The sequence below is a fragment of the Argopecten irradians genome, chromosome 11, assembly GCF_041381155.1.
Source record: "Argopecten irradians isolate NY chromosome 11, Ai_NY, whole genome shotgun sequence".
Lineage (NCBI taxonomy): Eukaryota > Metazoa > Mollusca > Bivalvia > Pectinida > Pectinidae > Argopecten > Argopecten irradians.
The window spans coordinates 24,549,171-24,572,278 of NC_091144.1; the positions used below are offsets into that span (position 1 = coordinate 24,549,171).

Genomic DNA, 23,108 nt, shown 5'->3' on the forward strand with positions numbered 1-23,108 from the left:
CATATATTGATTCGAGTGCCGATTCGAGGACCTATTTCATTTATGCGGTTGGACTGATACGACTACTTGTAAACAAAAACGACCCGGATCACATGTTTCTCACCAAACAGTTTCTGACGAAAAGTTAAATCTACTGCATAGATATTTTTCATGTTTGTTAAAAATGCTAGATCTTTTTTATATAAATGTAGAAACATTAACTAAAAGCAGAATACTGTATGTGATTTGTTTTGTTCCGACCAAATATACACGACCATATTCCGGATAATCGCTTACCATTGCTGCTTTGTATTTTAGTGTATAACACCCCCGTTTTGATGACGTATTACTCATATTATGATAACGTTTTGGTATTTTTTTTCCTGCAGTGTGTGAAGGAAAGTGAGAAGTGAGTGAAGTTGGACATCATCAATCTCTCTCCTGTTGCATGTGAACTTTGATTTTCGGAATGTATGTTGACTGTTGGTTATATTAATATTGACACATAGTCGATCGATCTATTTGGGCCATGTAGGCCTAGGCAAATTTATTCGAAACGAAAGCTAGATAGAATGCAGACCAACCAATGTCATAGGGTCTTGCATTGGTTTTACCACAGGAGTTTGACGTTCTGTCAATAATATATTGTAGAAATATGTAAAAAAATACCCCTATATACTGGTTTGACAGATGAGTCGATAAACTGATTAATGTAGGTCAACACGTTACATGACGCTAGCCAAATTCGAAGTGTTTTAATGTTTCTATTAGTTTCTCTCATCAGTCCAACATCATTGGAAAGCCAAAAAGGCTTATAGAGATATCTAGAACTAGTAATATTTACAATAATGGTAAAATAATGAAAGTGATTGCTTAAAATTCTTGATAGTATGTCCTAGATTTGTGTATGATATACTGTAAAATATATACAAATGTAGTGCGTTAGGATTGCTGCAATGAAACACCTTGAAAATAATAACATTCTCTATGATTTACAACATGGATTCAGAGTGTTCCGATTAAGCGAAACACAACTAGTCACTTTTATACATGAATAAGCACAAAACCATATCAACAACAAACAAACAGACATCATCATCATGGACTTTGCAAAAGCATTTGACAAAGTCCCGAGCTGCACCAACGCCTACAATACAAACTCAAATATTACGGTATTACAGGACAAACACTTACATGGATTACAGACTTCACACAGCACCCAAACAGTTTTACTTGAAGGGAAACAATCAGAAAAAATACCAGTTACGTCAGGAGTACCTCAAGGAACCTGTTTGGGCCAAATACTCTTCCTGATATTTGCTTAGTTTTAATAGTAAATGAGTCAAACTGGGTTAAAATTAATATAATTTTAGGCAAAGCCTATCTGAGAGCGCAGCAGTTAATCCATTCTTTCGTTTTTTTAATGTTAAACTAAATAGAAATATGCCAGGTAGATCTAAATAAAGGATTTCCAACGGCGAAAGAGTACTCTCCCCTGATGACCCATCAGTCTTATCGATATTATGTGTTTTGTTTTTATAGCTTATTGGGTGCGCTGAATAACTGTACTGCTAGAAACCATTTATAGAATTATTAATTATTAGAATAATAGCTTTGCTGAATTACTGGCATTGAGTTTATCACAAGAAAAACAATATTGAACATAGGATACTTCTACTTTCACTTTCTGCAAAAATACGTGACTGCGGCTACAAATTATATCTCAACGTCATTCTCCGTTGCCAGGCGGAAAATTCCGAAGCAACTGCTCACGTAAAACGGCTTTTAAGTTAAGATTCAGGACAAAATGTAATTGTTAGATTCAGGTAAGAATAAATTGGAAGGTTTATCTTTCACCAATGTTTTCATTTTGTATTTTTCCAAGGCGGTACTTGTTTGTAATCACGAGAGAGTGTGATTTTGTAATCACGCGAGAGTGTGACTTTAGATACTGTCTTGCGCGATGCTGGATCTTGTGTTGACTTCCTGTTTCCGGTTTGTGAGAAAGTTTTCCAACTCTACATATATTGGATGATTTACATAGAATAACGTTAGGGAGACACCTCTATCACAAGAGTTCGCTTCGCGAACGGGCCGAACGTTCGCTGCGCTCTCTATTAGCCTGAAATAGCATTTTAACACCATATCCATGTTGGTCCTGGCTGACCCCAAGGGACCAGAGGGGCAGGGTCAAAATGACTAAAATTTCAAAAGTCTTCTTCTGAATTCACAGGTTTGATGGAACCAAATAATCTTCATAGATTAAAAAGTGAAATTTATAATATTACAGCTGACACTGACTGACTTCTAGTTTGGTTTTATTGTTTAACGTTGGCAAAGCAAATTGGAATTTTAAGCATAAGATTTGGTAACAAAATACACTTAACTACCAAAATGAAAAACAAAAAAATGAAAATTATATAATACAAAGGTTCAACTTTAAAGTTTATTCTAATTCGTAAATACTTTTTACAGATTTGAACCAAATTTGCAATGCTCTTAATCTCTGTAGCAGCACTCGGGTCAGGTGACCGTCAAGGCCTCTTTGGCTTCTTGTCATCTTATGACTATACACTAAAAAAAAAAAACCCTGCAACTTCACAATCACTGTAAATAACTTCACTCTTAATTTCACAATCATGCCTCTGCCAATCCGCACAACGCACAATATAATCATCGACATCGATAGAATTGTGTCTACTATAAGAAGGAAAGAAAATAGCATATGCAAATTGTCAAAGTTGTTCAGCACCTTAATTTTTTTTCTGGATATTGTTAGGCCTAGTTAAATTGTAACATGAAAATTCTAGATCTCATATTTTAAAAGTATTCCATTTTGGGGAGCGTTCCAATTGGGTAGCGTCACAAGGTAAAATCATGATAAATTCATTTGACGTCACCATGGTTAGCTTGATCTATTGTGACCGTATTATGTTGAGGCTATCCAATAATAAAGTTATATCTAAAGATGCTTTATCGCCAAGGAATGGTATTTTCTCTATCGAAAATAGAGCAGACAAATAAATATTTGATTTTTTCTTCAGTTACAAAAGTTACTAATTTTTAAAACACTATTATATCATTGAAAATGTTGAGCTTCCTATTTTAATTCAAGATAAAAATATCAAAAATAAGTAATTGCGTCCAGAAAAAATTCCCTGACACTATGCCCTATATAGAATTAAGTACATACTTCGCATGCACCAAAAAGCAAAATAAATTATTTTATATGCATTTTTGTGTTAATTAGACACATATAAACACGATTTAGTCGATTATACATCTCAGCAAAAAGTGCAAACACTTTTACGTACATACGAAATGTATGTAGTATGTGTGGTAAACATACGTAATATGCATGGTAATTATGGTAAACAGACAAAAAACATATTTTTATTTAAACGCATGTAAAACGGACGTATTAAAACGTGTTATACATACGCTTGTTCCTATTACAAAATCTGCACTTTTTTGTTTTTAGGTACATTTACATGGTCATTTTCAAAAGTAAAGTTTAATTTTTACATCAGTTATTGGTCAAATGATTGGTATCGTTGATTGTCTGTTGGCGTAAGAGCATCTTTAAGCATCAATGTAACAATTGATTAATTTAAAAAGACATTTTTGATTTACAGTTGATATGTTTAAAATAAATACACTAATAATCTTTTTTTATTTTTGTTTCAGTTAGTTGATGCTGGATGCACCTGCATGTCCTTCTTGAACCGTATTCTGAGTCCAGACGAGGAACAGTTTATTGAGTTTGTTCATAAAGATCTTGAGCACTTCCTTAAATGCTATACAACGAAGAGGTATGATATGTTAACAAGTCTTCATATACAATAATTTTTAATACTATTCTGTATTTGAGTATTACAAAGTTATCTGCCCTTGCAGATATAGGTATTGCTTGTGATAACATGTGTAAACTGGCAAGCGTAATGTCTTACTTATCGGAGAAAATGATGTGAAGTGCTCTCACCAAATTCATACTTACCAACAAGGGAAGATGACTGTAATATGCAAAGACGAAATTTTGTAACAAAATAACAGGTTTTATAAATCAATTAAAATTATTATGTTATTGACCTGATATCTACTCTAAGATAATAATCTCAGGATGGCAGATTTATCATACGTGTACTGTGAACCCTCAATAATCTAGACACCTTCAATCCCGACTTCGCTAGCCAATGTATTTAGCCGATACTGTTCCTGTATCAAGAGTATCAGACTAAGTACCCTTGGCTAGTGAATTTGCTGCAATCCCAGCCTAAACCCTCTTGACATAAAGAATTTTCCAGACTGCTGAATTTTGTGTTCTTAGTCAATTACAGCTGTAATGTTTATTAATCCAGACCGAGAAATTTCCTGACTATTGGCATCCTGATTACCGAGATTCCACTGTATTTACATTCTGAGTCATGATGAATGGCTCTACTGTAAATAAGGCTTGATATTTAGATTCCTCCTATATTTATCCATGCAGTGTGCTGCTGTTCCCACCACTTAGTAGTTTCCATCGACTGCTCATACACAAGGCTGCCGAAGACTACCAACAACTTCACACGTTCTCCATAGGCCAGGGGGAGTTGAGGCGAACCACAGTCTGTCTGGAAGAGGATTTCAACAGGTAATTATAAAGCTGACATATACTATATAGGGGGGCATGGTCTATTTGTAAACTCATACATTAACTGGTAATGATATAGGTCAGCAAATTTTCTTTATTTTGGTTTGACTTTAACATTGCAGCTTGTATGACCTGAGACATACGGAAATTGGTTGGTTTGCTTTGATCACTCAGTTATTTCAAAGATTTTCATGGTCCTCTATTGACTTAAATGATATTTGAAGTACATTGATTTAAAAGATATGAAGTACAATCCAATATTATCTTTATGTAAAAATGATAATTATTAGATACTGATATAACTATCTTGAAATGATATACTTTATATATTGACTTTTTAAAAGTACTCAAGGCTACATGCAGCCAGAGCTTCAGATGATTTTGCATGAGCATGGGTCATCGGGCCCATCCGAGGCAAAAAGAGGGGGTCATTTTTGAAAAACATGGGCCAGCTTTTTTTACTCATGTTTCTTTGTATGTTAATTAATAAATAAAAGAACATTTGATGTTTTAATACAGAAAATGACCCTCTTTTCTTACATTTCAACAAATACAGCTCTTTCAAAATCAAGCTCAGTTACTATCTTAGCTCACATCCACTCACACACAAGCATCAATCTGTCGCAGGTCTCTGCCGAAATGCTTTCTCTTTTTGATGTTGTAATGCAATTTTTGATGTTGAAATGAAAGATCTTTCACAATCTGCTTTGTGTGTGTTGGTTGTATTAGAAAGAGCAGATAATTTGATAAGGTTTGGAAATTTATACAGATTTTTTTTTTTTAACTGTCAAACTAACTCATAATGCAGCATATCTATTTTTCAATAACTTTTATGGTATACTGAACGTACATTGTAAACATCATTCGACATCTCAGGGGGGCCCCCCCCCCCCAGCCCAGTCGGCTACAATTTTTTTAACTGTTGCACAGAAACTCTATACTTTAATTTTAAAACTGTTACCGGGTATGTTGCTTAAATATCATTTTTGTTTATTTTGTTCATGAACTCTTTTCATTCAACCCTCAGGTAATGGACCATTTAGATGCTTCATTAGAAATAGAATCAAACTCACACCAGTAGCCACTGACCCATATAATTCCGGTGACAGATCAAGTCTTCACTTGTCAAAACAAATTTAAAACAATGCTAACTGCCAATCAAATTTCTGTCTACATGTTTCAGAATAATAAACACACTAGATTTTTCAAGTTCTATGTAATAACTCACCGATTCTGTGACAAATTTATACATGTTAACATTTCTTCAGGATCGATCTGACAAGACTCGCCATGTGCCGACTGCGGTTACATGATTTTACGGAATGGGCACAAACTTGCAGACTGCAGTTACTTTCGTTTTAGCTTATATGTGCACTGCCCCAATTGACGCATGCAGTAGGAATATTATGCATCATTTTTAAAAACAGCACGGGATTGGCACGGGAGCACCGTCAGTCTGAAGCTCTGTGCAGCATTATTTAATTAGTTAATTGTGTAATGTTAATTTCTGTAAAGCTGTGCTGTCAAGTAACCTGCATGAAATCATTCTGTGGTGCTATTGTTTCAGTTGCCCTCACAACGGAGAAGGATTGATGTCATTGAACCAGCCCCCTTCAGCTAGAGGAAGGGGGCGGGGCAGGTGGTCTAGCCCCGGGTCCCAGTATGACAACAGGCAGCAGAATAGATCTAGTCGTGGGACAGACGATGATAAATGGGTAAAGGATAGATATGAAGATGGCTTGAGAGATGATCGACTTCAAGATGGTTTTAGGACGGATGAAAGACACAAAGACGACCCAACAGCAGTTGGTCAGAATGACCAGCGGCGACCGAGAGGCGTTGATACTTCTCCAATCTCCCATGGTGACAAGCCATCACGAAGAGGACGAGGACAAAGGTACTCTACATTTACAGAACAATTGTTAACTCATTAACCTGTAAAGTTTGATAATAGACTGTTCCAGTTCATGAAATTGAAGAGTTCGTATGTGTTTTTAGGTGTGGATAATTTTCATGGTAATTAAGAGACAGAAGAGGTGCTGAAGTTATTTCACACTAATATCTTACACTTGAGATTAAACACTTGATAGTCAACTTATTATCATTATTTGTAGCCATCACATTTTTGAGGTCACATCTGACCCGAAGGGTCAGGATGACCTATAGTCGTCATGTTTCGTCCGTCGTCGTCCGCCGTCCGCCGTCCGCCGTCCGCCGTGCGCCGTCCGCCGTGCGTTAACATTTCACATTTTGAACTTCTTCTCAAGTTCTACCGGTGCGATTTAGCTGAAACTTGCATGAAATGATCGTGACATGGTCCCGACAAAGTGTTGTTATTTTTCGGGTCGATCTGAAATCCAAGATGGCCGCCACAGCCGCCATCTTGAAAACACATTTTGAACTTCTTCTCAAGTTCTACCGGTGCGATTTGGCTGAAACTTGCATGAAATGATCCTGACATGGTCCCGACAAAGTGTTGTTATTTTTCGGGTCGATCTGAAATCCAAGATGGCCGCCACAGCCGCCATCTTGAAAACACATTTTGAACTTCTTCTCAAGTTCTACCAGTGCAATTTGGCTGAAACTTGCATGAAATGATCCTGACATGGTCCCGACAAAGTGTTGTTATTTTTCGGGTCGATCTGAAATCCAAGATGGCCGCCACAGCCGCCATCTTGAAAACACATTTTGAACTTCTTCTCAAGTTCTACCGGTGCAATTTGGCTGAAACTTGCATGAAATGATCCTGACATGGTCCCGACAAAGTGTTGTTATTTTTCGGGTCGATCCAAAATCCAAGATGGCCGCCACAGCCGCCATCTTGAAAACACATTTTGAACTTCTTCTCAAGTTCTACCAGTGCGATTTGGCTGAAACTTGCATTAAATGATCCTGACATGGTCCCGACAAAGTGTTGTTATTTTTCGGGTCGATCTGAAATCCAAGATGGCCGCCACAGCCGCCATCTTGAAAACACATTTTGAACTTCTTCTCAAGTTCTACCAGTGCGATTTGGCTGAAACTTGCATGAAATGATCCTGACATGGTCCCGACAAAGTGTCGTTATTTTTCGGGTCGATCCAAAATCCAAGATGGCCGCCACAGCCGCCATCTTGAAAACACATTTTGAACTTCTTCTCAAGTTCTATTAGTGCGATTTGGCTGAAACTTGCATGAAATGATCCTGACATGGTCCCGACAAAGTGTTGTTATTTTTCGGGTCGATCCAAAATCCAACATGGCCGCCACAGCCGCCATCTTGAAAACACATTTTGAACTTCTTCTCAAGTTCTACCTGTGCGATTTGGCTGAAACTTGCATGAAATGATCCTGACATGGTCCCGACAAAGTGTTGTTATTTTTCGGGTCGATCTGAAATCCAAGATGGCCGCCACAGCCGCCATCTTGAAAACACATTTTGAACTTCTTCTCAAGTTCTACCAGTGCGATTTGGCTGAAACTTGCATGAAATGATCCTGACATGGTCCCGACAAAGTGTTGTTATTTTTCGGGTCGATCTGAAATCCAAGATGGCCACCACAGCTGCCATCTTGAAAACACATTTTGAACTTCTTCTCAAGTTCTATTAGAGCGATTTGGCTGAAACTTGCATGAAATGATCCTGACATGGTCCCGACAAAGTGTTGTTATTTTTCGGGTCTATCCAAAATCCAAGATGGCCGCCACAGCTTCCATCTTGAAAACACATTTTGAACTTCTTCTCAAGTTCTACCTGTGCAATTTGGCTGAAACTTGCATGAAATGATCCTGACATGGTCCTGACAAAGTGTTGTTTTTCGGGTTGATCTGAAATCCAAGATGGCCGCCAAAGCCGCCATCTTGAAAACACATTTTCAACTTCTTCTCAAGTTCTACCAGTGCGATTTGGCTGAAACTTGCATGAAATGATCCTGACATGGTCCTGACAAAGTGACCCCATATGTAATTAATTTTACTATTGCCAAGGTAGTCAGATGACCGTTGTGGCCCTTTGGGCCTCTTGTTGAGGTCACATCATACAATTATTGACATGATAAAAAGAGCACGCTGTTTTAATCTTATGGCAAGAGAATCACGTACTAGAGTAGGTAGGGTTCTAACACATATTGATTCACCTACTCGGTAACTTGGGTTTTATGCAGGGCTTTCTGGAAACAAATGTGCAAACTTCAGATAAAACTTAACGTTTTTCTCTTTATGTAACGTATATGAAATTTTTTACTGAAGTTAGATTCGAGAAATCGAGGCCTAGCACTCAGCTAAAATATCAAGTGTTTATTTAAATAAAATGCCAAAGTTAGATTTATTGATGTGATGTATCTATGGTAATATATTCCAGATCAAGGAACAAAAGACCAGATGTCCAGATCTATGTACCTCGGGGGAGGAGACAACAGCAGGTGATGGCTGTCAATCAAAAAAATTACGATGATCCGGCTCTGCATCCCTGTGACCGCGATCCTCATAGCACTGTCACAGACAAAAGTTCAGGGAAGTACGAAAGTAATACAGCGAACTGTAGGATATTGGATGGAGACTATTTCAGCAATAGCCCTGATGATGAGTACAGGACAGAGAGACGAGATCATGGAGAAGGGGATAGTAGATTGTCTGATGTGATAGATCACAGAACAACAGACAGATGTAGTGCTAGGAACAAAATTCTGGGTGGTCAAAACTCCAGTTTTAGCCCAGATTCTCATGGCGTCAGCAACAAACTTACAGAACAAAGCCCTCCTCAATCTACAAATTCAACTTCAATGAAAAAAGTATCTCAGGGGAAAAAGCCTAGAACTAAATTCCAAGTATATGTGCCTCCTCATCAAAAAAACCAGTGTAGTGGACAATTGAGAGAAACCTCTTGTCAGAATGTGCCTTCGTCTGGTGAGAGTTGGGAGAGGGAGGAGATCAGAGACTCCAATGCAGACGGTACAAATATGATTAGTGACTCGCACCAGCGGACTAAAGTTAAACGAGTGAAATTAGATAGTTCTCTCAGTAAACATAAAAGTGAGGATAAAATGGAAACAGAACAGAATATGGCTACTAGCTTATCTGATCGTCAAGATGAACAGTGTAGGTTATCAAATGAACCTGGGGATGGTGTGTCTGATGTACATGTTCCCAGGCCTGGTGTTGAAGATCGATGTGTTCCAGTGCCTAATGTTTCTGATCTTCATGCTTCTGGCGCTAATGGTTCAAAAATACATGATTCTGGATCTGATACTTCAAATATACATGTTTCTGGGTCTAATGTTTCAAACATATACGAATCTGGATCTGATGCTTCAAGTATACATGTGTCTGGGCCTACTGTTTCTAATATACATGATTCTGGGAGTGATACTTCAAGTATACATGTTTCAGTGCCTAATGTTTCTAAAATACGTATTCCTTCCTCTAGAGAAAATGACTGTGATGACCTCAATGCTAACACAGGCAATGATCACAAAACTTGTTCTTCAGTCAACAACCCAGATACATCCTCAAATAATTTGGAAATAAATAAAGAATCTGAAATGAATGTAAGATTACAGTCAAAAACATTGTCTCAAACAGAAGATGAGTGTCAAAATGTGTTACATAGTGATTCATGTGTCGAGCGGACTATAGAAGGGACCCCTGATGTCACTGTGGAACCTGATCTCACAACATTTGCTACAGCTTCACCCAGAGTCAATTTAACAAAAAATGATGAACAAAATTATCAAAGTGAAACGGACCAAACACCTGGTTTGCCTGATGATGTAACAGTGACTAAGGATCAAGAAAGTGAAAAAAGTTCTGGGGCTGTTTTCAATACACATGTCGGCCACCTTGACAACCAGTCTGATATTCCAGAATCTATGGATGTGGAAAATGGTATAACTATTATATATATATATCTATAGTTTATTCGAATTTCAAGAATTTGTTTTTTTGTTTACTCTTTAAGTTTGGTTCTACTCTAATTCGATTGCCTTATATAGTTCAAAAAGTATATGGTATATAAGCCAATTTTCTATAATTAATTTAAAAAAATCTTTCAATATTTTTAACCAAATTTCTTTCGCATGTTTTTACTTTCACTGCCCTACAGGTAGGGCGTTAGAATTGTACCTGCTGCATCTATTGCATGATCGTAAAAGGCGATGAAATTTAGGATCTTATCTTTTCTTTTCTTCCTAACTGACTTTATCTTTCCTAATGCCTCCCTTGGCACCGCCTCGCGTTTGGCCTTGGGTTGAGCGTTCGCCCCTTTGAGGAAGGCTCTGGGTTCTGTCCCCTGGCCGAGACACACCAAAGTCTATAAAAGTGGTAGTTTCTGCTCCTGCTTAGCGCTCAGCAAACAGGGAGTGGGACGACTGGTTCGCCCATTGTCAGTATAATGTGACCGGGTGGGGTGTGTTGCTTGGTGTCTTCGGCAGCATGCTGCAGTGATATAGCACTATAAAAAGGACAATAGTTCCACTATACAAGAAGACACAACATGAATATACCGCAGTCTCCCAAAACAAGCACCTGGCACAACACACACGCAACACACTGCTTACATGGGAGGCTGTCCTTACATGACCTTAGCTGTTAATAGGACGTTAATTAATCAAACGAACAAACAAACAAACAAATTTCATGATCCAAATAAAGTGAATAATTAATTTCCAAAGTTTTTCATTCAGCGAAAGTTAATTTCCATGAACTTCTTGTGATATCATGAAATTGGAAATCGTGAAATTCTGGTATCAAAATATAGAAGAATTTACTCTTCTTTTCAACTTTAGACATTAGCAAGGATGTGAAAGAAAAGAATAAAGATGAAAATTCTGATGAAAAGAAAGAAAAAGAGGAAGAGCAACCTCCCAGTGAAGAGAAAGAAAAGGAAAAACCAGAAAGTTCCATAGATGAAGGAAAAATGATAGCAGATAAATGTCATGGAGAGGAAGGGAAAGAGGAAGTTTGTACTGGAGAAGAACAGGAAAATGAAGGTGATGAGGAATCCTGGGACAAAATGTTTGATGATGAGGGTGAATGTCTTGATCCTGTTGCTATGGAGGAGGTAAGTTACAGTTCTCATACATAGCTGAATAGGTTGTTAACAATGCTTTTGAAAATAAACAATAATTTCTTGGCAGAGATATATGGGGTTGTAGGAATGGGTAAGTGTTTGTATCTGTATATGAATGGAATAGCAGTAAATATAAAGAGATCAATAACATAATCACTATGTATAAAGAGAATGAGTTGTCATCTATTAGAATGTCACGTCTGATTGAAGGCTATTACATTGCTTTCTGGTTATTCTGTAATATCATCCTGTTTTGTTGCTCTTAATAGATGCTTGATCAAATGATTAAATCACTTACTTTAAAGAATGTAAAAGAGAGAAAAAGTATGAAAAATGTATATAATTTTATGTATATGAAAATGAAAGTGAAAAGAATGTAAAAAAGAGAAAAAGAAAAAAATATATATATTTAAAGAAAAAAAGAAAAAGAAATATGTATGGGAATATTTTTATATTATATATTCCAGTTAACATCTGCCATCGGGAAAGTGAAAATCAAAAAACCAATTATTGACTACTTCACCTACAAACCAAGAGACCCAGACCTCAGTCGACAGGGTAAGGTGTAGATAGAATAGGAAAATTATCCCAGCAATTTTCACAAACATTAGTCAACATTATAAGCCATTCCAAGAATCTTACTTAGATTTGTGTTATGAGACTATGGACAATGACACTTGACTTGAGTTGGGGGCTAATCTTGCCTAGTGCTGACCAGGCTTCTTAACGGAGAGATTACTACAATCTTTCATCCTCTTTGGGGTGAGACAGGAGAATCTCAATGAAGGGGTAAGTCTCATCCTGAGACGTTATGTAGTTGTTGAGATCTTTATTCTAGAATGAGATAAAATTTAGGTAAAGTATGTAAAGTTAACAGTATCTCCTGTCATTACAAAAGAGTACTATATGTTTGTTTCAGATTTGGGCCATGTCATAGAGATATATGATTTCCCAGCAGAATTCAAAACTGAAGATCTCATGTCAGCATTCCAACAGTTCAAGTAAGTTCAACAAGCTTATGTAATATGTTCTAATTAACAAAGAGGTTTTGGCTAATAACAGTATTGCCAACTCATTGAAGTACCCCCATTTTATGTAATTTTTAGTGTTTTAAAATTTTTGTGTTCTGGAAATTTTCATGGGAATTGTCAGTGTTTTATCTAGTTTAAATTCAAAAGATATTTATTTGAAAAAAATCTTTCTAGAAGTTACCTATAACGTTATGCTCTGAATGTATAATGATTGAAATACTGACACTGGAGATTTCATCATAAATTCTCTTATTAATATACCGTAATTAATGTATGTATCGTCCTTCCAGGACCAAAGGTTTTGACATTAAATGGGTGGATGATACACATGCTTTAGGAGTCTTCAACAGTGCTATTGCAGGTAATTGCTATTTTTGTTCCCTGCCTTGAAAATGATGAGAAGGTTACCCATGTCTGTACTTTAAAGTTGGGTCCTTTCACATCCCGTTCAGATTTCATATAGAAAATACTGGGACATTTATGTCTTGCAGACATTTCTAGCTTCACTTCAATGATGGAATTTATTTTGTGTTAAAATGACAATAAAATTCTGACCTATCAGCACAAAGGTCAGCTGTTTCCCCTGCACTTAATTCTTATATGAAATTAATTAATGTTCATTCTTATATGAAATTAACTAATGTTCATTAGTGTTTTGGGAGCTTTGGCATATTTATGCTAAACCTTTTCTGTGAGTTCAATTAGTTTCTGTTTAAGTGCTTTTGGAGAAGGAATGAAGGCCTGTGATAACATTTTTTGTCAGAGTCTATTTTATCAAGCTCCTGCGTTCTGTTTTAGCCCAGAGTGCTCTGACACTGACTCACCCACTGCTGAAGGTCAGAGCCATGTCTGAGGCGACACGACAGAGTAAGGAGAAGGCTAAACGATGTGTGGGTGAGTGGAAGGAGTTTTAAAAACCATTGAATAATTATACACTATCTAATAAAGTTTAAAAATTGCAAAACAAAGTCACTCTGTAGTCTGGTCAAGATATATAAGGGACCATAACTTTTATTAATAACAATGAGTTTATTCTTTTTGGAGCATCATTATATTAGGATGTTTGGACATTTCAACATTTATTTTCTTTCGTGAAGTTTTAGACTCTTTTCAAAATAACTTTTGTCTGTAACAACATAAAGAACAAATCATTCTGTAAGAATCCAATCATACTGTATTTCGTTTCAAGAATATAAAGGCATAGTAAATTTCTGAACGTTGTGTCTAATGCTATTTGTTACAGAGTTCCTGCTCCCCTATAAAGCGCGCCCTGAAACATCTGCCCTGACAGCTCGGCGACTAGTGACTGGGGCACTAGGACTGGCCTCTAAGGTATCCCGAGAACAAAGGGACCTGGAGCGTCAAAAGCTTAGACAGGCTAAAGGTACTTTACTCATTGTAGGGTCGGTCTTAGTCCGCTAAACCTGCCTATATTATAAGGCTTTTTTTAAATTTTTATCCCCGCCCAACGAAGTTGGCTGGGGATATACAAATGGGTTCCGTCCGTCCGTCCGTCCGTCCGTACGAATGGTTTCCGGAGCATAACTCTAAAACCAGTAGAGATATTTCCAGGAAACTTCATACACGTATTGGTCTTATGGTCTAGTAGTGCCTTTTGCTATTTTTAGGTTTTCATTTTTTGCATTTTTTCCGTAACCATGGAAACATTGCTGCAAATATCATATTTTTGTACCAGGTTCGTTTCCGGAGCATAACTCTAAAACCAGAAGAGATATTTCCACGAAACTTCATAGACACATTGGTCTTATGGTCTAGTAGTGCCTTTTGCTAATTTAAGGTTTTCACTTTTTGTACTTTTTTCTGTAACCATGGAAACATTGCTGAAAATGGCAGATTTTTGTGTAAGAATCGTTTCTGGAGCACAACTCTAAAACCAGCAGAGATATTTCCATGAAACTTCATAGACACATTGTTCTTATGGTCTAGTAGTGCCTTTTGCTATTTTTAGGTTTTCATTTTTTGCACTCTTTCCGTAACCATGGAAACATTGCTGAAAATATCGTATTTTTGTACTAGATTCGTTTCCGCAGCATAACTGGAAAACCGGTTGAGATATATATAGTCAGCTCGCGGTACCTCTTAAAAATGTGAAATCGTAGGCCAGATTTGGCCTACGCTACATCAGAGGCATATTTCTAATATATCGTCCATGCAATGCCGGGAAAACATACACATACCTTTATATTGGGATCTTATGTACTCCACTGCCCCCATGTTACATCCCATTTATGAAATTAAACAACTGTGTACAATGAAATACTTCCGAGACCCTTCTATTTCACACATTTGTAATGGCCGCCGTATACACATTTAGTAGAGCAAACGGCAGCCAATCAACTTCGCTTCCGGTTTTATTTTTAAATATCCACGTGTAGTTGAAAGATAAACAAAATTCTACCGTGTATATGCTACATGTATATGAAATGTGAATATCGTGAAAGTTATGCGGTACCAGCAATAGTCGTGTTCAATATGAATATTTGACAACATGTCGTGTATGTCGACCATGATTTTACTTTAAAAACTCTAACTGGCTAGCATTTTGTTACTAAGAGTACTGTATACTTTGTCTCGTACATAACGGGTGGCTGTTGGCACTAGTCAGCACTAGGCTTTCAGCGAACATCGTACCCGTATAAATAACTGATAAGATATGCATTCTCTCAGAGTAAATCAAGAATATATATATACATTTAAAACAAAAAATCTTAGTATACTAGCAGAAATATTGCTTAAAATCTTGGTACAAATTTTGACAGTATATTTTTTTAATTATGCAGAAATATTTCATTATAATTTAAGTTATTTGTATTGACGTCTAATGACTATACATATGATTTTATTTTCAGAAAAGAAGAAGTTAATGAAGAAACAGAAGGATGATATATGGGAAGGAACATACACTTCAGGGAAATTGGAAACATCTTAATTATCACCATCACATTTACTGCTGTCATTGTCTACTGTACGAGTCTACTGACTACTAGCCAAACACCTTCATTCACAAGTGTCCTTGTATTCTTGTTATATTTATGTTCAAACTTGGTATACTATATAGGGTTCTGTATTGTCCCCTATTATTGGAATTATTACTAAATTTGTGCAACAGATGGTATTAGTCATCCACTCTGGTGACTGTTCTAGTTTAAATTGTTGATGAAATGTTAAATAGGTTTTATACAGACAATAAATATCAAATTTGACAATTGAGTGTCAACATCACAAATATTTGTCAATTTTAAAGAAACCAAAAGAATTTGAAGGAAACATGTACTACTTTTGATTTACTTGTGTTAGTTTTTGTTTCAGCAGAATATTAGATGGGGCGATTTTACTTTTTATATCTATTTGAATTTATTGGTTGGCATGCAATAAAGTTTTTAAATGCTAGGAATAATGATTATGAGAACTTCTATCATATACAGCCCGATTTGTTATGTCACCTGCCGATAACCTTACCAAGGATATTTTTTAGCAAGTTGTGTTCAGTAAACATGACAAATGCAATGACTGATTTGTGGTAAATGTCTACACAAAGTTTGATTGCAATCATGATTACAGTAAACCCTATTTTTAGTATCATCAGCTCTTCACCTCTGATGTTCAACTCCAAAATTCATTTCATGCTGTTGTTAGGTTACTGATTGGGTCGGCTACTGATTGTAGATTTGAGGCTTTTTCTCCGGGTACTCTGACTTTCCTCTACCTATTAAACCTGGCACATTCAAATGGCTGTTATATATTACAAAGATCCAACCTGGCACATTCAAATGGCTGTTATATATTACAAAGATTTTATTTTTTCCAACTTTTTGTCAGCCTGGTTTATTTCTTGTGAAGTCTGATGTTAACAAAGAACCTCGCTGATCTGGTAGTGATTTAAACCTAACATTTTCTGTAAAGGCTAATTTGGTGCTAGGTTGAAGTCTGAGTATTTAGACATAAACTGTACTCATTTTTAGCACAGTGCAATATTTGATGTGGTATTTGTATGTCAAGAAATAGTCACAAAATATGTTCAATTAATAAATGAATTTCCTGCTCCATGGGGGTCTAGTTGTTGATTGAGTATTGATCAAGCTATGATATATTGTGTGAATAGTTACATGCTTTTGTTACGAACAATGAAATACGCTCTATTTATTAATAAACATGAAATGCTATAAATACCTAGGTGTTCTTGTTGTAATTGTTTATTAATATATACCTGCTAATTAAAGGCCCACTACCTTTCCGAAATGGCTTTTAATTTACAAAACGGGAATGTAAAACGAGATCGATAATTTTGTAGAGTCGCAAAAGTTATTAACTTTCCATTAATCCTACACGTATCATCACCTTTTGAACAATTTGTTCAAAATAAATAAAATGTCGTCTTATGTTTCCTGCTGTTGTCCTTATTACCGCACAAAAGTCTACTATCAATGCGCCAGACGGTAAAACAGCGAAATGACTCCACTGTTATCATATTTTTTATGCAGGAAATTTTGCATTTGTTTGGTATTGATACCTCTACTTAGGCCATCGTTATATATTTTCTGATGTTATTAATGTTTTTAAGAAACCTTTATGTTTTGCTCTGGAAAGGTAGTGGGCTTATAAGAGAAGGGGGGATTCTGGTGCCTTGTGTATCTGTTTTCATTACAGAAAGCAGAATTAATTACATACATAGTTACCATGGTTACTGGGAAAACATCATCAGTTACCCAGATAATCATCCTTTCACTAGTGTAGACAGTTACTGGGAGTTACATTGGCGTTAGTTGATTTGTTACTGAGCAAAAACACAATTGAGCAGCATGATTTTCATCTTAAAGCGTTTTTATTACAATGAATTACATAATTTTTGACAAAGATCCAAAATTCGGGATAGACTAATTTTATAAAGCGAACATGGAAATTAATGTCCGGAAAATTACATAAAGGGACATAACTCTTATGACCATTCAGGAAATCACTAATGATATATATTTAAGCATATCAACCTGTTCATCCACAAGATATACATAACATCCCGTCCCCCTGAAATGAGGGGCAACAGATGTTGACTGCACCAAGGATGAATGGTGTATGATGGGCGTAATATCAGAATCCTTAATGATGGGCGTAATATCAGAATCCTTAACATATAGTTTATTCTTGTGCAAAAATGCTGGTCTTATTCCCCGATAATGCAATATTTGGAAAGAAGTCTTCACTATTTATTATGCATGTCAACAGTGCAAGTAACTCCAAAAGGTGTAAAAATTCACCACAATGCATGAATATATAGCACAGCGCAATAGTTTAAATTATGTGACTCCAGGAGAAACCATATGACTCTAATAACAACAGAACCCATAAATTTGAAATGACAGACTCTCACTCAGATACAATAACCCACACTCACTCACTAAGGCATACAGGTACATCACTCATATCAACTATCTAGAAGAAGTGTAAATATTCAAGGCTGGAGAAATACTACTATTATAACAATAAAATCAGTACGAATTCTGCAGTAAACTATTGTTGAATTGCAGTTTTATAGATATGAATACTTTCCCAAGTACATTTTAACAGCATTTAAGACAATTTGTAAATGGATTAAAGAAACCTCGGAATGAAGATGAATATATATAGAATATAACAAAACAAGACTGAAATGCTTAACAGTTTAAACTCAATTAAAGGATATTTTGTAAGCTTGAAAAGTTAACATTCTCATAATATATATGACCATTATAGATCTACAAAATTATGTATTATGTAACTGACATAATACTGAGTGACATTTCTTAATCCAAATGTACATGTGCATTGTACAAAGTACATTTGCAATCAGCTAAGCATATGAAGTTTTAAGCGTTGTCAATCCAAAAATATTCAATGATATGAAGACAAATATGTATTAATTCCATCCATGTAAGAATAAAGCACATACAATGTTAATATATTTACATGAAAGCAAGACCTAATTGAAGTACATTCCATCAACATATGCATGATCTGATATTCTTTTTGTCCTCAACTAATAAAATCTGATTCAGCACATTAAAGGATATCGTCTTTCATGAAACATGTGCATTAATGTGACATAACTAATATCAATACATCAAAAGAGCAAAATAGGCCAGAAAAATAAAACAAAATATCCAAAATATATAAACAAGAAATTAGCAGCATTACATATTATATATCATGCCATATTTATAACCAGGTATTCATATCCTAAAAAGATCTAATTTCTCAATACATTGCTGTCTTTCTGTATACATATGCCATACCGAGAATACAAGCATATACATGTATGGACATGTAATATACTCAGTGGTAAAACAAAATGAGAAAAGCATAAATGCTGCACAGATATCTATGTAACTTGCATAAAGAATCACTTAGTTGCATTATCAGGTAATACAAGTAGCTAATTTCATGGTAAACATTTCTATATACACTTTCTAGTCAATCAATCTAAAGGTCTTTAGGCTAACATTCATCTAATGAATGAGTGAGGGTGGTGGTGGTTGGTCTATTGCTGCACGACATTTGGCATTGAAACTTGTTTCTTCAATCCACATAGCCTGTTGAGCATGCTCACTAGCAAAATGAACCAAATGTTGTCGCTCACCGGAGTTTGCTCGCTGAGCTAAAACTCTCTTGACACAGAAGAAGCTCTCATCTGAGGAGAACAGGATAGATAGAGGGTACATAAAATCCTGATATCGAGCTGGCTTGACTATATTGCATTTGGGACCCGAAGGCAGAGCTGGATGGTCAGTATTTTGCTCTTCCACGGACGAAGCAGAGCTCGAGGGGTCCACACCAGAAGGGATATGTCCACAGTAATATTGTTTTGTACATTATCACTGTCAGATTACAATTAATGACCCCCTCCCAATACCAATTAGATTTTTTTAATTCACATTTAACTGCCTTAAGATACACTAAAGTTTCAGTAAATATTAAATGTTATTTGCAAAAACTTATGACTATGAGAACTTCAACTTAGAAAGGGAAGTGGGAGGGGGGTCAAAATACCATGGCCATGGTAAAATTACCCCTCTCCCCCTCCCCCACAACAATTATATCTTTTTAGGTCATCTGACCGAAGGGTCTTTTTTATAAACATTTAATCATGCACCGTCCGTCGTCAAAATACCATAGTCGTGCGCCGTCCGCCGTCCGCCGTCCGCACCGTCCGCGTGCGCCCTGCGTAAACTTTTTACAAACGACTTCTTCTCAAGCCCTGTCAAATTTTTCATAACATTTAACCCCCCTGCCATTTTCAAACATTTAAGTCTAAATTACACTTAACAGCGTGACATTGACAATTTTATGAGACTTTCGAATTCACTTTACTTTATAATAAATATTGCTGTTACAGTTGTTCTCATGTGTATTTTACGTATGTCTATGGCAACTTCGATGAGGGTTTATTTTACCATGGCCGTGGTATTTTCACACACACACGCACGCACTCGCACACACTCCTTCTTAACCTCCAACAAACTTCAAAAATATCGAAATCAAATTATCACAAAATTTCTATTGCACATTATTGTAATCAGTAGTATGGATAGGCCAAATCAATTTGAAACTCATAACCATGGTGATTTGAACACCCCTCTCCCAAACATTCTTAAAAACGAAATGGTTTTTTCAGTTTCGTGAAGTACATTTTATAGAAAGCCAAACTAATTACTAAATTTCAACTATTCATAGTAAAAAGAATTGTAAAGAGGTTGTGGGATTAATTCACCATGGCCATGTCGCACCAAAGGGTATTGTTACTAATTATTTAAATTCCCCATAACATTATTAGTTTTTTCATATTTTTTTTCTTTTCATATCTTGCAATATTTGAAAAGATTTTGGACAATGCCAAAAAACTGGTGTTCTATGGTTTCAACTTCTGAAATACAGATATTAGATATATTATTTTCAGAAATTAAAAAAAAAAAAAAAAAAAAAAAAGTAATTATTCAAAGGGAGTATACGGTGTTGTAGTCATTACTGGAACCATTGTATTGATGTATTTTTGGTAATTTGAAAAGGTGTTTTATATTTATTTTTCCGGTGTATGTTTCTAAAGACAGCTTGTTGCTTCCATTTCTGCTCTGATGTAACAAAAATAAATGTCTTTACATACAGTAATTGTTTAAAAAAAATAAAATATGAATATGGCTATGTATGAATGGTCTAACTAGTTTTTTTAACACGCTAAGGTTTAAATTCAGGTTCTTACATATTTTTCTTGAAACAACTGCATATACTTTGGTAAAGCAAACTATTTTCTGATTCCATTCAGAATCTTTGTTTGAAATCATTAAAAGAATGAAATATATTCCCTAAGTCTAATCACAAACATTTCGAACACCCTTATCAAACCATCTTTTGTTAAAAAAGGAATTATCATCAATACAAAAAGATAGTATTGTACCATAAAAGAAGTCTTAAAAATGTAGAGGAAGTTATCACCTGTACTGCTTCAGATATCCTAACCCATGCCTGGAAAGCATGCTGCCAAAATGTATTATTTGTGCTATGATTTTTTTTTTATCAAATCAGTTCCTAAATCTGATACATATGATATTTTGTTATAAGTGCTTATAAAATATTAATCCAGCATTTTCTATTATTTTTAAGAAGCATTTCATCCATGTGGATTTCAAACTACATATGAATTCAGAAATATCAACCATTTTAAGACCACCATTTTCGTAATATCAAAGTTTTTCTATTGATTTTATCAAATGGTGATTGCCAAATGAAATTAAAGAATAAAGTATTCAAATGTTGGATGAAAGTGTTTCCAAGAGTGGGAATCGATATAAGAAATGATTTTAGTTTTATCATTATTGACTTTCAAGCCAGAAATCTTACCAAAAAGATCTAACATATTTAGATTTTTATTGAATGGGTTTTGCGATCTATCTACTGTGAAAGTTTATGGTCATTTTGATAAACTTTAATGCCCTTGATATTTTTTATGTGAATAACTAGCATTTCAGCAGCAAGTGAAAAAAAGATATGGGTAAACAGGATCACCTTGTCTGCAACCTCTCTGTATATCAAACATTCTGATAGAAAACAATTTTGTGTAACTACTGAAAATGTTTTATTATATAATGTTGTTATCCATATTTTAGTGCTTTCTCCGAAATTAAAAAAAAAATCTATTACTTTATGTAAAAAATCCCATGAGACCGAAACAAATACCTTTTTTTCAAAATCAATAACGTCCTGTCTTTGTTTAATTGAATGCTCACCCTTGGTGAAGCCAAAATTTAGGGATCTAATAATAAAACATTTTTAATTTATCCAGAATTTTTTTTATATAATTCGCTTGTAAAACCATCAGAGCCAGGGGATTTACAGTTTTTCATGTTCTTAAGGGCAGATAGTACTTCTGTCTCCGTCAATGGTCCCTCTAATTTTCTTTCTGGTCATCACTTAACTTCATAAAATCAAATCCTGATAAGGCATGCTCTAGGCCCCGATTTCTTGAAACAAACTCAAGTCACAAACTGACTTAAGTCATAAATTTTCATATAAGTTATATCAGCATAAAAAGAAAAACTTAAGTTTTGACTTAAGTCTGCATTTTTGTTTTGAGAAATCGGGGTCAGATCAACGTCTTCAATGGACCTCGAATGATCTGAATGCAATAATTTATGAAAATGTTGAACTTCAGCAAGAATCTAATTATGATCCATTAATATATTACCATTGTCTTTCTGTATTTTACAGATAGCTTTATTGATATAGTTACAATTTTCCAAATTACAAAAATATTTAGATGGATTTTCGCCTTCTTCATGCCAAGTTACTTTAGATCGTATTACATGTCCTATCATTTTGATTTTTTCTAATATTCTCCGATTCATGTTTTTTCTTCATACGTTTCTGGATTAGATACCAAAGATTCTTTTTTTACAAGTACTTCTAATTCAGTTATTAAACTTTTTTCTCTCTTTTTTCTCTCTCTTTTTTCTTGAATGATGAATGTGAAATTGTTACTCCCCTGATCTCTAAAAGTAAAGTTTCAGAAACAGCTGATCATCAATACACAACTCGAGGTCAGAATCTGATATATTTTTAATATCGTTAATATATATATATATCAGAAGCATATCGTATTTTAGTTTTGTATATTGTATCCTTAACTTTTTGCACATATTCCTGATCATGTTAGAGATCATGGTTGAATTTCCACAGGCCTTTGCCCCTAACAAAATTATTTAGTTTAAGAATTTAGTTATAATAGAATGGTTTGATCTATATCTTGCATGAATGCTTCTTTTATCAATTAAATTTAGCAAGTTATCTGAAGTGAGAAAAAGTCTTATCTAGCCTGTTTTATTGGGTTTTTCTTCCTCCATGTATATCGTTTGTAGTCTGGATTAAAATATCTAAA

The 23,108-nt window shown here is 35.3% G+C and overlaps 1 protein-coding gene across 3 annotated transcripts; it reads left to right on the plus strand.

Moving 5' to 3' along the window:
• The first annotated feature begins 298 nt into the window (after positions 1 to 298).
• LOC138335083 (coiled-coil domain-containing protein R3HCC1L-like) lies at positions 299 to 16,044 on the plus strand. 3 transcript variants are annotated; one of them, XM_069283998.1, is made up of 13 exons: positions 299 to 450; positions 3,667 to 3,791; positions 4,469 to 4,612; positions 6,180 to 6,509; positions 8,952 to 9,922; positions 9,983 to 10,474; positions 11,374 to 11,648; positions 12,125 to 12,215; positions 12,577 to 12,658; positions 12,979 to 13,049; positions 13,487 to 13,582; positions 13,932 to 14,072; positions 15,559 to 16,044. In XM_069283998.1, exons 2-13 carry the CDS (start codon positions 3,691 to 3,693, stop codon positions 15,636 to 15,638), a joined length of 2,874 nt encoding a protein of 957 aa, XP_069140099.1. In that variant the 5' UTR covers positions 299 to 450; positions 3,667 to 3,690; the 3' UTR covers positions 15,639 to 16,044. The 3 variants fall into 3 exon arrangements, with proteins under 3 accessions (XP_069140099.1, XP_069140096.1, XP_069140098.1); XM_069283995.1 differs by having other exon boundaries at positions 8,952 to 10,474; XM_069283997.1 differs by having other exon boundaries at positions 330 to 388; positions 8,952 to 10,474.
• Positions 16,045 to 23,108: the final 7,064 nt, after the last annotated feature.